Source organism: Lytechinus variegatus, chromosome 6 (assembly GCF_018143015.1).
Source record: "Lytechinus variegatus isolate NC3 chromosome 6, Lvar_3.0, whole genome shotgun sequence".
In the NCBI taxonomy this organism is placed as follows: domain Eukaryota; kingdom Metazoa; phylum Echinodermata; class Echinoidea; order Temnopleuroida; family Toxopneustidae; genus Lytechinus; species Lytechinus variegatus.
The window spans coordinates 46479874-46496517 of record NC_054745.1 but is presented as its reverse complement, the minus strand read 5'-3'; the positions used below and the strand labels follow the sequence as shown (position 1 = coordinate 46496517).

The 16644-nt window shown below is 36.0% G+C and overlaps 1 protein-coding gene across 3 annotated transcripts in view; it reads left to right on the top strand.

Moving 5' to 3' along the window:
* The window catches only part of LOC121417545 (2-hydroxyacyl-CoA lyase 2-like), a 49720-nt gene extending 37564 nt beyond the window's left edge, over positions 1-12156 (top strand). Inside the window, exons 8-14 of one of the 3 annotated variants that reach the window (XM_041611281.1) lie at positions 1718-1825; positions 2012-2027; positions 2364-2458; positions 4090-4244; positions 6042-6179; positions 7125-7398; positions 10847-12156. In XM_041611281.1, coding sequence (XP_041467215.1) covers positions 1718-1825; positions 2012-2027; positions 2364-2458; positions 4090-4244; positions 6042-6179; positions 7125-7398; positions 10847-11032 — 972 coding nt within the window. In that variant the 3' untranslated portion in view covers positions 11033-12156. Of the gene's footprint in view, positions 1-1717; positions 1842-2011; positions 2028-2363; positions 2459-4089; positions 4245-6041; positions 6180-7090; positions 7399-10846 lie in introns of those variants that run through there. The other 2 variants (XM_041611280.1, XM_041611282.1) reach the window with 2 other exon arrangements.
* The last annotated feature ends 4488 nt before the right edge of the window (positions 12157-16644 follow it).

The window sequence follows — 16644 nt, the reverse complement described above, 5'->3', positions numbered from 1 at the left end:
ATCATAAACTTGTATTTTTGTAATTAAAATGTCGAAACCTTTGCTTGCTCGCCATGCTCGCACGCAACATTTTATTAATTGTACACGATACAATTTTATTTTTTTTTGCTCATTACGCTACTGCAGCAGAAGATCATCAAGATACGAACTAATTATGCTCTTTATAATTGTCGAGACGATCTTTGAGTCGAGACAAGTATTCATATTTTCTTTTCTTAAAGTTTGGGAGGTGGGCCTCGAAAAAAATCTGAGAGTCAAAGTGGTCCTCGAGTAAGAAAAGGTTGAGAAGCACTGATTTAGAGTGTTTTAGCGATGCATTAAAATGCATATTTTGGTCTGCATCAATTGCCCGTGCGGTATCAGAGCATATACCTAAAAAGGACCGAAATCTGACGAATATCCTATAGGCCGGTGTACAAAATTTGCTATCAAATATAAAAGGTTATTCAACAGTTTATGGCGCATGCGCGAATGCGTGATTACAACGTGTACAACAATGAAAGCAATGCGATGCACAGCATAGAGCACAACTACCCTCAATGACATAATGAACTATGTGCAAGTCGCATGTCACTACTAAACTTGATCCTAAGTATGAAGTAAAAATGGCATAATGTGATAAGTGATATGACTCTTTAAATCAAATTGCTCCCTCTTATATTGGATGGCTTTATTTCATGAAATACCAGAAATATTCCACTCGTTAGGACCAATATTCCACTCATCTGCGATTCATAAAATATTTTCCCGAAATCTTGGAATATTTCTGGTATTCCATTCTGAGCCATCCAATATAATATAAATGCATTAGAACATGGCTGTGTTTCATTTTGTTTTCTTTGAACCCTTCCATGTATGAGGAAAATGAAGAGAAGGAACGATGTCTTATGAATTTAGTCATGACTAATCTTAAGATTGTATCCTCAATTGTACTCATAAGAGTTGCTAAAACTAAATTTATATTGACTAGTAATACTCTAATTCTGATTTCATGTGGGATATAATGCATCAATGTTCATAGGAAAGGTTTTAGAGTGCATAAAAATCAATCCCAACAAAAAGTTGATTTGAATGAAAAGAGAAAAATCTTACAAGCATAATACTGACCATTTCATTAATATTGGATGTAAAATATTAAAGAAAGTTATGACATTTAAAGTTTCGTTTAATTTCACAAAACAGATATATGCACATCCTGGTCGGTATGCATATGAGGAGACTGATGACATCATCCACTCACTATTTCTTTTGTATTTTATTATATTAAATATTCTAATTTTCTCCTCATTGTCCATGGAAACAACAATTAATTCCTTCCTGAACATGTGGAATTAGCATTGTTTAATACTATATGGTTCAGTCAAGTTGGTCCTTATTGTCAAATATGTAATAAATGAAATATTGTATAATTCAAACAATAAAAAACCAAAGAAATATTGAGTGATTTACATTTTCGATTCTCTCTTTTGCATGTGACTAAATTTTTGCATATAACTATTTTGTGAAAATAAGCGAAACTTCCAAATGCCATACTGGGGGTAACTTTTTTATTTTACATCCAATTTTGATGAAATTTTCAGCGTCATGTTTGTTTGATTTTTCTCTATTTATTCAAATCAAAATTTTTCTTGGCTGGACTTGACCTTTAATCATTGAGATTGCTAAATATTTGTCTGTTTGCTTATCTTGTGAAATGCTTTCTGTTGCCTTTATATAGGCCATTGGTATCCCATGTTTCTTAGCTGGTATGGCCAGGGGCATGCTGGGAAGGAATAGTCCGCTTCATATTCGACAACGTAGAAAGGACGCCCTCAAGGAGGCGGATGTTGTCATCTTGGCTGGTTAGTAATATTAAAAAATTTAGAAACTGTGTGTAGGGTTGAAGTTGGTATACCCTTGAATTATTAACATTGAATTGGGTTCTCTTTTTTTTTTGGGGGGGGGGATAGTGGTGTACTCTCTAAATGTCAATAAAAATTGAATTAGTATTTGCTTGGAAAAAAGCTATGATGTTGTTATCTTGGCCGGTTAGTAATATTACAAAATTTAAAAACTGAGTTTAGGGTTGAAGTTGGTATAATCCTGAATTATAAACATTGAATTGGAGGGGGGGGGGGGGGTGTGGTGTACTCTCCAAGTGTCAATAAAAATTGAATCAGTATTTGGTTGGAAAAAAGCTATGATTTTGAATAAATCGGTGTTCTGGAAATGGGATAAAGCCAGGGTAATACTGTTGCATTATTGTAGTGCTTAAGAGACTTCAGTAACTTTTAAGTATTATATATGCAAAGTATTTATATGTGTTATTACTTTTGTTAGTAATTACAAATTTTTACGAAATCTTTTCTTTTTTTTCTTTGAAGGATCTGTGTGTGATTTCCGTCTGAATTATGGCCGATCATTAAGCAGGAAATCAAAGATCATTGCTATCAATCGTAACAAGGAACAACTTTACAAGGTTTCTCCCTTTCCTTTCTTATATCAAATAGCTACTAATCACACACATTTACTAACCAAACATTGCAAATACATAGTCTGTTGTTTAATACTGTACAAGCTGTTATTTTTGTGTACAGAATTTTTTGCGAATTGCGGGGGTTCCCAATATTTTTGCAGGTTGTTAAATTCTAGTGCAAATCATGTGCAATTCTGCACTCCTCAAAGTCCTCATGTTGATGTGTCTTTTGTACATAAATATGTCCCTGTAAAAACAGTTACAAATTGGGGGAAAAGGTGGCTTAAATCTCACTTTTTTAACCTTTAGATCTGAAAATTCATCATGCCAGTTTGATCTGTAATCTATAGGGTTAAGCAATCTTTGTAATTTTTGCTTTGTTCGATTCATTTTCAAAAAGTTGGTAAATGTGCAAAAATGTGGAATTTTGTGAACAGAATCTTCACCTGCAAAAGCTCTGTTCATGTGACTTATGGTACTTAATGAGCATGCAAATAGCTGCCATACGTGTGTATAGAGACAATCAGATGACAATAAAATCAAATTATTTCATGGAAAATATATTTTGATATTACAGTGATGTGAATAAATATTGATAAAATAATGTAAGAAAATAGTTCAGGCTCTGATTTTGTTTGAGAAATTAAAAAAGTGAAATTCATGCTAACTTTTTGAATCACTAACTTTACTTCTAAGCCTTATTTTTTGTACATGTAGAGGAGCATATCTTTAGTTACTCACTACACAGGATGTTTTCAATAGCAAAGCTTTGCTGTTGGGGATATTGACACTGACTATGAAATGTGTCAATATTTTCGCGTGTTGTTAAATTTTGCGGCCAATGGGCAATTCACGAAATCCGCGAAAATAAAACCCCCGCGAAAATAACAGCTTATACAGTAGTGTGATCTCAGTATAATTGTGGTAAAAATAATTTGAACTTGATTCAAATGGATTACTATAATGGTAGGAGACTTTCCTTATTAATACACATCCCTATCAGACATCTGATCTATATTTCCTGATTTTCATGAATGTTTTAATAAGTGGGGTATAATATTTCTACTTTGCTTGGTCTATAAAGACTCTGCATACAGAGATATTGCACAAACATACCTTTGTATTTCCTTGGGTCTTGCATCTTGACATATGAATACCCATACAAATAGATTCACATCTTTATTATTCCATTCACCAACAATCTATTACATAATTTTATCGTAGCCTATTGTTTAAGGATATCTCAATTTTCATGAATTTGCCTGATTTGGATTGATAATAATGGTATATTTACCTAGGGTAGCCACTTACATGTATGTTCCGAAAACTTCTCCCAATGGGCTCTGCTATTATTATCACCCAGCTAAGCTAGGCTACTGATTCAGGTGGACACAGCTTTTTGAGGAATTATTTCCTGCCGGTACCTATTTACCTATAAACCTGGGTTGAGTGCAGATAGTGTGGATTATAATGAAATGATTGATTGACTCGCTTTGTGAACATTCCCCTTGCCTAAAGACCTGTGCCAATATGATTCTGTTGTGGGATATTTATTTTATGTTCCCTCGAGGCCAGTCAATATTATATTATTGTTGGGTGTTTGACCAAGCTGATGTTGTATATTTCTCTACTAGAATACTGATCTATTTTGGAAGCCCACACTAGCCATCCAGGGTGATCCAGCCAGTTATTTAGTTGAGATTCAGAAAGGTCTAGGTTCATATACATGTAATGAAGATTGGATTCAAACACTCAGAGATCGTGATCAAGAAAAAGAAACAGCTAATCTGTAAGTATGCTTTCCATATTCAGATTCTATAAACAGTATCTAAACTTTGAAGTGCACTGAAATAAGTGTACACTGGTCAAGTTTTTAGCTATTAGATATACAGAATGCACACAAGATTATTAAGTAAGGGTTTTAAACTTCTATACAGCAGGGATTAGGGGAGCGTTTCATAAAAGGATTTACTAAATGTTCATTTGACAGTTACCATAGTAACAGTAAGACACCTTTGCTCCTTGGCCAATCAAAATCAAGGTAAGATGTATAAAGACAATGAATATTCATGAATTGTTGTCTGGGCTTACTCACTATTCAGCTGGTAACAATAGTATATCTTACACCTTTTATTCATCAAGAGGCAGCTTTATCTACAATGTTTCTATCATTCAATGGTTGATCCAGGGGGGAGGGGGGGGGGGGGGGGGGGGCAGGGATAGGATGCACAACCCACTTTATTTTAATCTGCACCCCCCCCCTCTATTTTCAAATTTACTATTTACTGGTGCTCTCAATCTAATCCATTATCCTGGATTTGATACTAATATCCAGTGATCATCAAGTTGAGTTCATTTGTAAATCTGCTCACTACTCTTTTGTATTTTTAGTAAAGTGTATTAACTCAATAATCCTTTAGTGTTAACTTCCTCAGTATTAAGAGAGGCTGCTATATCTGAGTGTGCCTGAAATGATTGTAAGATTTAAAAGGATGCTTCGGGCTGAAGATATTTATATCCAAATTAATTTTAAAAAATCACAGAGCAAACTGCTAAAAATTTCATCAAAATCAGATAACAAATAAAGAAGTTATCTACAATGTTTCTATCATTCAATGGTTGATCTAGGTGGGGGTGGGAGGGGGCAGGGAAAGGATGCCTTTTTATTTTAATCTCCGCGCCCTCTATTTACAATTTGCCGATGCTCCCTTTCTATTCCCAAATCCTGGACTTGCTAGGTGGGCTGATGATGTCATATCCCCACTTTCAATCAGTGTCAATCCAATTGTTTTAGTTCTTGGTAGAGAGAATTTGAATAAACCTAATTTCATATGAGGAGGCGCGATAGCTCATTTGGTAGAGCTGGGGTTTCGGATTCCAGTGACCCGGGTTCGATTCCCGAGTGGTGCGCTAGTACCCTTTGGTAAGGCATTTATCCTCATTAGCAGGTCCCTCAGAGAGGACCTTAAGCTGTCGGTCCCTTGGTTGCTTTCTTAGCAGTCAGGTAAAAAACCTTGGTATAACAAATGACATCATCGGCCAATCTAATGAATATTCATCAAGACATGCCTGGAACTGTTTCACTGGAATAGTGCAAATTTTTAAAATTCAGTAACTTTGTTATCCAAGTTTGATCAAGATTTCAGCATTTTGCTTTGTGAAATTTACTCAGTTTATTGAGATATAAATGCCTTCAGATCAGAGCATCCTTTAAGGCAAGCACACACTGTGCAGTGCAATTGCACTAAGATATGATTGCAACAAGTTGTCACTTGGATCTTAGGTCAATCATGTCACATAGTAATTTATTTATTTTGATGTCTTGCATAAGTATTATTCACAAGCAAACATGGAGGGCTGTACACAAATGGTTGACACATACTAAAGCTATTATGTTTTCAATGTTGGGAGTCAAGATGTGAGTAATAATTCTGAGCAGTGAATCTTTGCATATTCTTCCGAAACAAACTGAAAAAAAATGGATGGAAAAATCAACAATATTTGTGTTTTTAATTTTTTGCACTGCTGATGGTTCTCATTTGCATTAATCTCAACCAACTCAAATCTCAACAATTTTATTTTGTAGAACGAAGGCATCGGAGAAAGCAGATAGATATCTGAATCCTCTAAATGTTTTATACCAGGTTGAAGATGTAATGGAAGATAATAGTGTAATTGTAGCAGACGGCGGAGACTTTGTTGGAAGTGCTGCTTATATACTAAGGTTAGTAATGTATTGAGATGATGATGATTATGATGAAATAGTTAAGGCAATACTGCTGATGCTCCAATAATACATTAATATTAATTGGTAGTGTTTAGCAATATTTTATTATGCTGCTGATATTTATTTGACATTTTTGAAAAATTGTTCAGTGTATCCATTTCATATTTGCTAGAAATTTGTAATCTTAATTTGAATTTTTTAGCTAAATCTCACTGTCAAGTGCATCACATGTAAAAAAAATTGGTAATTGGAGCTAGCACAATAGCAAACACTAACCAAGAAAAGCCCTAAATAAATCGTCTTTTATCCTAGTTTATAACAAATGTATTCAATTTTCTGTAAAAGCTGACATTGAAATTCTATTCAAATTGGCCATAGTACTAAAGACTATTGGAAGCCCAAAGAAATATTGGAAAGCTATGCAGATGAAAAATATAACATTGCAAGTTTCATTTATTCTTACTGCTTACCAGATGAATTTTTGTGCATTGTATGTGATAGATAACAATTATTTGGTAAGACCGGTGTGTTGGAAGGGCATCCATCTGGGCGGTCAGAAGTTCAAATCTTGGCCGCATCAGACCAAAAGATGTTAAAGCTGCGAGTTGCTGCTACCCTATTTTGTGCCCAATGAATGGAGGGATAGAGCTTCATCAATCTGGCACTGCCGGTCCCACGATCGATTGGGCAAAATGAATTTTCGGAGGATATCTATTAATGGATGAGATGGTGCACTGGGTGATGAGTGATGTTCATTTTCAATGTCAGTAAAAATGAATGTTTGTACAGCAAATATTCAGCTGATAAGCTGTGAAAAATGAGAGAATTGGCAAAGTGAGTTGTTACATCTTGTCTTAATATTAGTTATTCTAATTTTTAGCATATAATCCGTCAATTTACTTTTTCAGTTGGTGTATAACTGGTGTTGGTTTTCTTACACAGACCAAGAGGTCCTCTAAAGTGGTTAGATCCTGGTGCATTTGGGACTCTTGGCGTCGGTGGTGGCTTTGCTCTTGGTGCCAAACTTTGCAACCCTGATGCCAACATCTGGATTGTTTATGGTGATGGATCATTAGGTTATAGCTTGATTGAGTTTGATACGTACAGCCGTCATAACACACCTGTTATTGCAGTGATTGGCAACGATGCTTGTTGGACTCAGATCTGTAGGGAACAGGTCCCAATATTAGGATCAAGAGTTAGCTGTGATCTAGCTGTAAGTACTAAGAACTGTAGACTATAGTATTTTAACAGTCAATGGAAGTTTATCCTCAAGGGATTCATTCATTGTGTTCATATGCTTTTTTTAAGCATGCATAACTTGCTTATTTCACAACTAATTTTGATGAAACTTGTTTTAAATTGTTCCTCTTATTTTACTCTTTCAATAAGATTGTTTCTTATATTGGGTTTTGGTTTCCTTTAATGTTCCCAAATTCTAAATTTCATAACTTTCTTGGTCTTTTGCTTGATTTTTCTCTTTTACATGAATCCATCTGGTTTCAATGACTTCAATTTTTCTTTAAACTTAACAAGTGTCGAATAGGGATGAAATACATTTGTCTTATACTTCCTATGGGGATCCTCAAATTGGCAAACATGCTTTAAAATGGCTGGTTTTGTGGACAAATCTCCACTTGTTTTATACACCATTTTTCAGATTTTCCCTATTATCTTTAAAATTACATATTGCCTCATTCTGAGCATAAAATATGTATTGGGAAAATATAATTTACACCACATATGTCAAGGCCAGGAGGAGATGATGTGAGTATGCACATTTAAAATGAAGGGGAAAATGTGTACAAAACAAATGGAGGGTTTTCCACAAAATCAGCCATTTTGAAGCATGTTTGCCAATCTGAGGATCCCCATAGAAAGTACAACAAGACTTTTCAAACTTCCATAACTCGCTTATTCTAAAACTGATTTTGCTGAAACTTGCTTTAGATTGTTCCTCTCAACAATATGTTTGCTCCTCTTCTCTGCTGGATCCCTTTACATACCACCCCATGTCACCAACATCTCTGCTGCTGGATCCCTTTAATGCTTTACATACCATCCCATGTCACCAACATCTCTGCTGCTGGATCCCTTTAATGCTTTACATACCATACCATGTCACCAACATCTCTGATGCTGGATCCCTTTAATGCTTTACATACCATCCCATGTCACCAACATCTCTGATGCTGGATCCCTTTAATACTTTACATACCATCCCATGTCACCAACATCTCTGATGCTGGATCCCTTTAATGCTTTACATACCATCCCATGTCACCAACATCTCTGATGCTGGATCCCTTTAATGCTTCACATACCATCCCATGTCACCAACATCTCTGATGCTGGATCCCTTTAATGCTTTACATACCATACCATGTCACCAACATCTCTGATGCTGGATCCCTTTAATGCTTTACATACCATACCATGTCACCAACATCTCTGCTGCTGTATCCCTTTAATGCTTTACATACCATCCCATGTCACCAACATCTCTGATGCTGGATCCCTTTAATGCTTTACATACCATCCCATGTCACCAACATCTCTGATGCTGGATCCCTTTAATGCTTTACATACCATCCCATGTCACCAACATCTCTGATGCTGGATCCCTTTAATGCTTTACATACCATCCCATGTCACCAACATCTCTGCTGCTGGATCCCTTTAATGCTTCACATACCACCCCATGTCACCAACATCTCTGATGCTGGATCCCTTTAATGCTTTACATACCACCCCATGTCACCAACATCTCTGATGCTGGATCCCTTTAATGCTTTACATACCATACCATGTCACCAACATCTCTGCTGCTGTATCCCTTTAATGCTTTACATACCATCCCATGTCACCAACATCTCTGATGCTGGATCCCTTTAATGCTTTACATACCATCCCATGTCACCAACATCTCTGCTGCTGGATCCCTTTAATGCTTTACATACCATCCCATGTCACCAACATCTCTGATGCTGGATCCCTTTAATGCTTTACATACCATCCCATGTCACCAACATCTCTGATGCTGGATCCCTTTAATGCTTTACATACCACCCCATGTCACCAACATCTCTGATGCTGGATCCCTTTAATGCTTCACATACCACCCCATGTCACCAACATCTCTGATGCTGGATCCCTTTAATGCTTTACATACCATCCCATGTCACCAACATCTCTGCTGCTGGATCCCTTTAATGCTTCACATACCACCCCATGTCACCAACATCTCTGATGCTGGATCCCTTTAATGCTTTACATACCACCCCATGTCACCAACATCTCTGATGCTGGATCCCTTTAATGCTTTACATACCATCCCATGTCACCAACATCTCTGATGCTGGATCCCTTTAATGCTTTACATACCATCCCATGTCACCAACATCTCTGATGCTGGATCCCTTTAATGCTTTACATACCATCCCATGTCACCAACATCTCTGATGCTGGATCCCTTTAATGCTTTACATACCATCCCATGTCACCAACATCTCTGATGCTGGATCCCTTTAATGCTTTACATACCATCCCATGTCACCAACATCTCTGATGCTGGATCCCTTTAATGCTTTACATACCATACCATGTCACCAACATCTCTGCTGCTGTATCCCTTTAATGCTTTACATACCATCCCATGTCACCAACATCTCTGATGCTGGATCCCTTTAATGCTTTACATACCATCCCATGTCACCAACATCTCTGCTGCTGTATCCCTTTAATGCTTTACATACCATCCCATGTCACCAACATCTCTGATGCTGGATCCCTTTAATGCTTTACATACCACCCCATGTCACCAACATCTCTGATGCTGGATCCCTTTAATGCTTTACATACCATCCCATGTCACCAACATCTCTGATGCTGGATCCCTTTAATGCTTCACATACCATCCCATGTCACCAACATCTCTGATGCTGGATCCCTTTAATGCTTTACATACCATCCCATGTCACCAACATCTCTGCTGCTGGATCCCTTTAATGCTTTACATACCATCCCATGTCACCAACATCTCTGATGCTGGATCCCTTTAATGCTTTACATACCATACCATGTCACCAACATCTCTGATGCTGGATCCCTTTAATGCTTTACATACCATCCCATGTCACCAACATCTCTGATGCTGGATCCCTTTAATGCTTTACATACCATCCCATGTCACCAACATCTCTGATGCTGGATCCCTTTAATACTTTACATACCATCCCATGTCACCAACATCTCTGATGCTGGATCCCTTTAATGCTTTACATACCATGTCACCAACATCTCTGATGCTGGATCCCTTTAATGCTTTACATACCATCCCATGTCACCAACATCTCTGATGCCGTACATTTTCCCAATTACCCTTATTAGTACTTATTTTATTTCAGTTGTCTCTTATCTAGTCTATTGCAAGATCTGGTATTTTTATTTTATGAGATTACTTGAGTCTAAAGGGGAGAGTGTGACATCACAAATCTTATTTGCATTGCCAATGTGAGGATTGCCATAGCACATCCAAATGTGTGTCCAATTTTACTAAAACTTTTTATTATCATATTCTTTCAGTATTATGTTTTCAAACAAACTAACTTGTTCCATATGATTTATTCTTTCTTAACTCTTTTTGAAAATAATTTTCCTGACAGTTCTGTGACTATGACAAGGCGGTTGAAGGAATTGGTGGCGTAGGTATCAAGTTAACAAATGAATCTAAAGATGAGATACATCAGAAGCTGATTGAAGCTCAGGAGATCAGTAAGAAAGGCAAACCAGTCCTCATCAACTGCCTCATTGGAAAAACCGACTTCAGAAATGGATCTATATCGGTCTAATCAGTCTATGGTCACAACTAGACGTCTTTGTGAATTGAATCTCAGCATATCTCTTTCATCCATACATTTAAAGGCACACCTTATGATTGGTCCGTGACTAGAATAACACGTAGTATAATTTGATGCTAATATTGAGACATGAAATACCTTACTGTATAATGTTCTAAATCATTGTACGAATACATATGTTCAAATCTGTGAATATGCTATCATCTTTCTTAGAATAAAAGTAAATTTGATATCTAGTTGTTATGATGTCATAGCGGTTGTACGGTTAGCTACGATTTGAAACTTAATTGGCCTTTATTCCAAAATAAAGGCTTGCAATCTTTCAAAATGGTTATATTAATATTCTTTCAATTAATTTCAACCTGTAATAAAATGTGTTCCATTCATATTCTCAGAATACTAGCAAAATGGGATTTGTTCCAAAATCGGATCGCGAGCAGCCGTAAGGCGTGCGGTTGCCTTAAGATTTCTTCTCTTAGATCTATACACCCTGAATAAGTATGATCCATTTTATCTTGAGGCACACACACCAGACCTGCAAGGCACTAACAACATGCGTCTGGCTTAGTGTACAGCTAAGGAGCTCAGATGAACTTCTCAATCTGTTTAAAATGCGTTTGCAGTAAGAAGTACATACAAAATAAAAATTCAAATGTACATGGTGAGTTCTGACCAGTTCATAAGGAAACAATTTACTCCGTTTTCCTGAATGGAATCAATATTTATGAGCAATAAACCTCCTTGCCTCACGTGGAAAATTCAGTCATATATTCTTTGTTCAATTAGCTGATAATAATGATAATAACATTTGTATAAAGGCACTTATAACTTCTGTTTCTTAGTGCACAATATTACCTGGATCTAAAATTTAAAGCGTAATTAAAGAAAGCTTAGCCATGAATTTATTAAAGGATTTGTATTGCTTTTCTCATCGCTACAGGAATCATGCTTACTAATCCTTGCATTTCATCATAGTTCAAACAATGGTGCTTCATTTGGGAAACATGCCGGCATTGTTAACATTGAATCTTAATCAAGATTAAAGTTTTGAAATGTCATCATAACTTTGAAAGTATATGGACCTTGTTCATGAAACTTATAAATGAGAGTTATGGTGTATCACTGAAGATCCTGCCTGAGGTTCAGGTCACATGACCAAGGTCAAAAGTCATTTAGGGTCAACCAACTTCGGCCATGTTGGGGGTATTTGTGGAATTGTCATAACTTTTAAAGTTTTTGGATATAGTTGAAGTTTGGACATACGAGCAACCATGTATCCCTGAATATCATGGGCGTGTTTCAGGTCACATGACCAAGATCAAAGGTCATTTAAGGTTAATGATCTTTGGCTGTGTTGAATTGGCATCATATCTTAGAAAGTTTTTGGATCTAGTTTGGTAATCAAGTATGAATGATTGTTTTTCACATATTTTAGGTCATATGATCATGGTAAAAAGTCATTTTGGGTCTATGGGCATAGTATTTTATTATCATATAAATGTTTTGTTGTGTGAATAATTATTCAATAGCTGTTTTCAAAGTCAGCACTGCTGCTATATCGAATCGCGTAATGCAAGTGAGACTGCCAGTAGCGTTCCACTTGTTATTATTAATGTAGGCTTTCTTCTTTAGTACAATCCATCATTGGATGTTGTTTGAAGGTTTGCATGGTGGCATGTACAATTGCTGATGTGGTTTACGGTACACCATGTGGAGTGTTATAGAAGCAGTGGATAGAAGAAGAGAGGAAGTGGATAGGCGAGAAAGTGGAGATTTTGAGAATAGAGTATTCTTTCTTGAGAATAGTCCTGAAAAGGACTGTAAACCAGAAGGAATGTTGAGTGAGAACAGCTTGAGTAGTAGAGCTGATGAGGAGATGCTGGCTTGCGTCGGCGAGTAGAGATGATGAGTAGTAGAGAGACTCGACGTTTCGGACAGGTTGACTGTCCGTCTTCAGGAGTGAAGACGGACAGTCAACCTGTCCGAAACGTCGAGTCTCTCTACTACTCATCATCTCTACTCGCCGACGCAAGCCAGCATCTCCTCATCAGCTCTACTACTCAAGCTGTTCTCACTCAACATTCCTTCTGGTTTACAGTCCTTTTCAGGACTATTCTCAAGAAAGAATACTCTATTCTCAAAATCTCCACTTTCTCGCCTATCCACTTCCTCTCTTCTTCTATCCACTGCTTCTATAACACTCCACATGGTGTACCGTAAACCACATCAGCAATTCCATCATTGATATGGAAATATTATGTTATACATGTCATTATGTGAAATTAGCTTTGTTTCACTGTCATTGTCCTATTAGAAATAATTTCGGGCACCACTAAATTGTTTGAGTTTTGCGAGAAAATTATTTAATATCGGCATGTTTCTAGTTGCAATATTTAATCGTTGGCCCATATTGCTCTACTTTGGCAAGAGTGTAATGTATTTTGTGTATATATACTATCCATATCTTGATCAGTGTGTTTGTATGAACACTATATGTTATGTACATGTATGTCAAAGTAGGAAAACGTAGGCTGCGTTTATGCGACCTCGAGCCAGAATCATGATTTGAATCATGATTCAAAAGACAAACATGAATCACAATATCACAGAATCAGCGTTAGATGACCTTCATTCCAATGCTGTTTCTTCTCAGATTCGGGCCAATCCAGTGCGCATCACTAGTGCGCAGTTTGACAGAGGAAGTTTTTTGCACGTGTTTCGGCTCTCGAAAAATCTTTTGCTTCCAGAATTCTGTCTATGCCTCATTTTGTTTACTTCTATCATATAGGGTCCATATGCTTCTATTCATCTTGTTAGTTTATCCAAAATGGTGTTCGGAAGTGAATTTCAGCATAGATCCAATTTAATATTGATACTGTATACTCAACAACAACTAAGATCATTGTCTGTCCAGTTACTTACTAGAACTTGAAGTTGAAGACATGACCAAAAAATGAAAAGTAGTGGACGATGCGATGTCCAACACAGAACTTGAACATGACAAGAAATGCATGCATAGTACATAATCATGTACATACAATGAGCATATAGAGCGCCTTGAGCTTGGCAAGAGTCAAACCGAAAGTAGCCTGACACAACAGTGAGGTCATAGAATCATGATGGTAATCACGATATCGTTTATTCGAACATTTTTGTACGTGATTCTGCAAACACGTCTTTCCAAACGCCCCTTTTTTCGTGTTTCATGTTTGTTATTCTAATCATGATTATATTCAATTTCGACTAAATTCAATCGTGATTCTGCAGAATCATGATTTGAATCATGATTCAGATCATGATTCTAGGGTTAAAAAAGTGGCGGATAAACGCACCCCAAGTCAGGGCCAGTCATTTGTGTTTATAAAAAATTTTGTTAATCCTATCATAACTGGGTTATTTCAGACCAACATATACTGGGGGGGGGGGGGTCAATTTGACCCCCCTCCGTCAGATCTCTGTCGTTGATTGCGCAGGCCCATGGAGCCGGTTAAAACTGCAAGACTGTTCAGTAAAATTAATTGCTTATAGTTTTTTTATTAATCAATTATACAAATAAGCATATGAAATTTGCCCTTAATTTTGTTTTTGTGTATGTTTTTGCCTTTAACTCAATATATAGCTAGTAGAATGCTAGAATTTTTGGTGAACATAAAGATTTTCACATTTTTAGCAAAAATCTGCAAAATAATTGCTGAAAAATTATTAATTTCTTATGTATCTTATTGTTTTTTAAATTATGTATTTCTTTGTTTTTTCAAACCTTTGTCTTTTTCAATGAACTTTTTCATGGAACCTTTTGCGATCATCTATAACATACAATAAATCCATTTTAACCAACAATAGTAAAAATAATCATATTTATGATTTTTGGTTGAAAAACAAAATTTGCATTGACTTTGTACACATAATCAGCGTTTTTGAGCTGATTTGGGACCGACATGTGCTTACAAAATATTGCGTACTTTCGGAACCATGAACCCGGGCATTGCAAATTTGGTCTTAAAAGATGCGCAAGACTTGAAAGTAAAAAGTCATCAAGCGGCGTGGTCCAAAAAATTGCGCGGCGGCGTAGCGGCGAAATTTACTAGTTTCAAGTTTCTACATCATCCTTTAAAGCACTTGAGACTCAGGTGAGGTCATTCCAGCCAGGAGTGTCATATCTAGACTGATATTTAACCATTCTTATTATAATTATCATCATTATTATTTACCATTTCTCATCATCTGGTATTCCAAATTATGAGAAATTAGTGCATTACAATCAATTATTCACCGCATTGCAAATCATAGTACACCTGGCAAGGTATGTATATACAGGAAACTAATTTTCAGTTACAAATAAATCTATTTAGTTCATAGATTGCTATTTTTTGTATTGGTTTTTGTTAAGACACTGAGGCCTGTTATGGGGAGCTAAAAATTCAAAACTTCTGTTTAAGTTGTATATTTCTTATGTTTACTGTTTTGTTTCCTTTTGCTTTCATAACAGAATAACACTTCAAATGACCATTCCCATACAATTATGAACAATTTGAGTGCCATATATGTAGTTTACATCCACCTCTACACTTGTGCAATTTTTTGTGCCGATCTTTTGATTAGCAGGCAAGATCTGAATGGTGATGATCATACAGGTCATAAGACAACAGATCAGGCATCTTACACAATTTAAAAAAAAATATGTAACAAAAGTTTTTCGAAAATGTATAGACTCATTCATAGCAAAAAAGAAACAAATATGCAAAAAAAAAGAACTTTTTGCACCACTTGTCTAGACTCAGGTTTCCTCCTATTGAACATGTTTGGATTAGTTTCAAAGCTGTATGATAAATAAGAATCTTTGTGTAATTTTATACCTGTTTAAGAAAAGATTGTTTGTGTATATTTTTGTTTCATGTTTGAAGTTCAGTCATTTTCATATGAAATTTTGTTTATTTTGATGTAAATTGAGTTTAGCTGGTAACAATCTTATGCAACAAGTGCTACCAAGGAGCTAATGTGATACCTCTTTAAAGGAAAATGAAACCTTTGGGACGAGGTACCTTGTGCAAAAACAAAAATTCCAAGAAACAGATCAACAAGAATTTGAGAAAAATTGAATATATAATAAGAAAGTTATGAGCATTTGAAGTTTTGATCATGATTGTAATGTAGATCCTCCTATTGGCAATGCAACAAAGATGTGTGATGTCACTTGTGAACAACTTTCCATTAATTTTGTATATACAATCAGCCGCTTTTATCACATCTATTAGTAGATTATGCATTCTTTATGCAATGAGGGCATGTAATATAGATTTTCAAAGAACACAAGTATGGATGAAAAGTTTATCTCACTATAGGAAAGAAAAAGAGACATTTTGAATACCGGTAGTTGTTCACCTGTGACATCACAAATCTTTGTCACATTGCCAATAAGAGGATATCTATGGCATTAGTGATCACAACATTAAAATGCTCATAACTTTCTCATTATTTGTCTGATTTTTCTCAAACTTTCTTTCATCTTATTCTTTGATTTTTCTGTTTCCACACAAGCCCACTCATTCCAAAGGTCTTAACTATGTATTTTTTACTTTGAGTTTGATTTTGTTCAACATAAG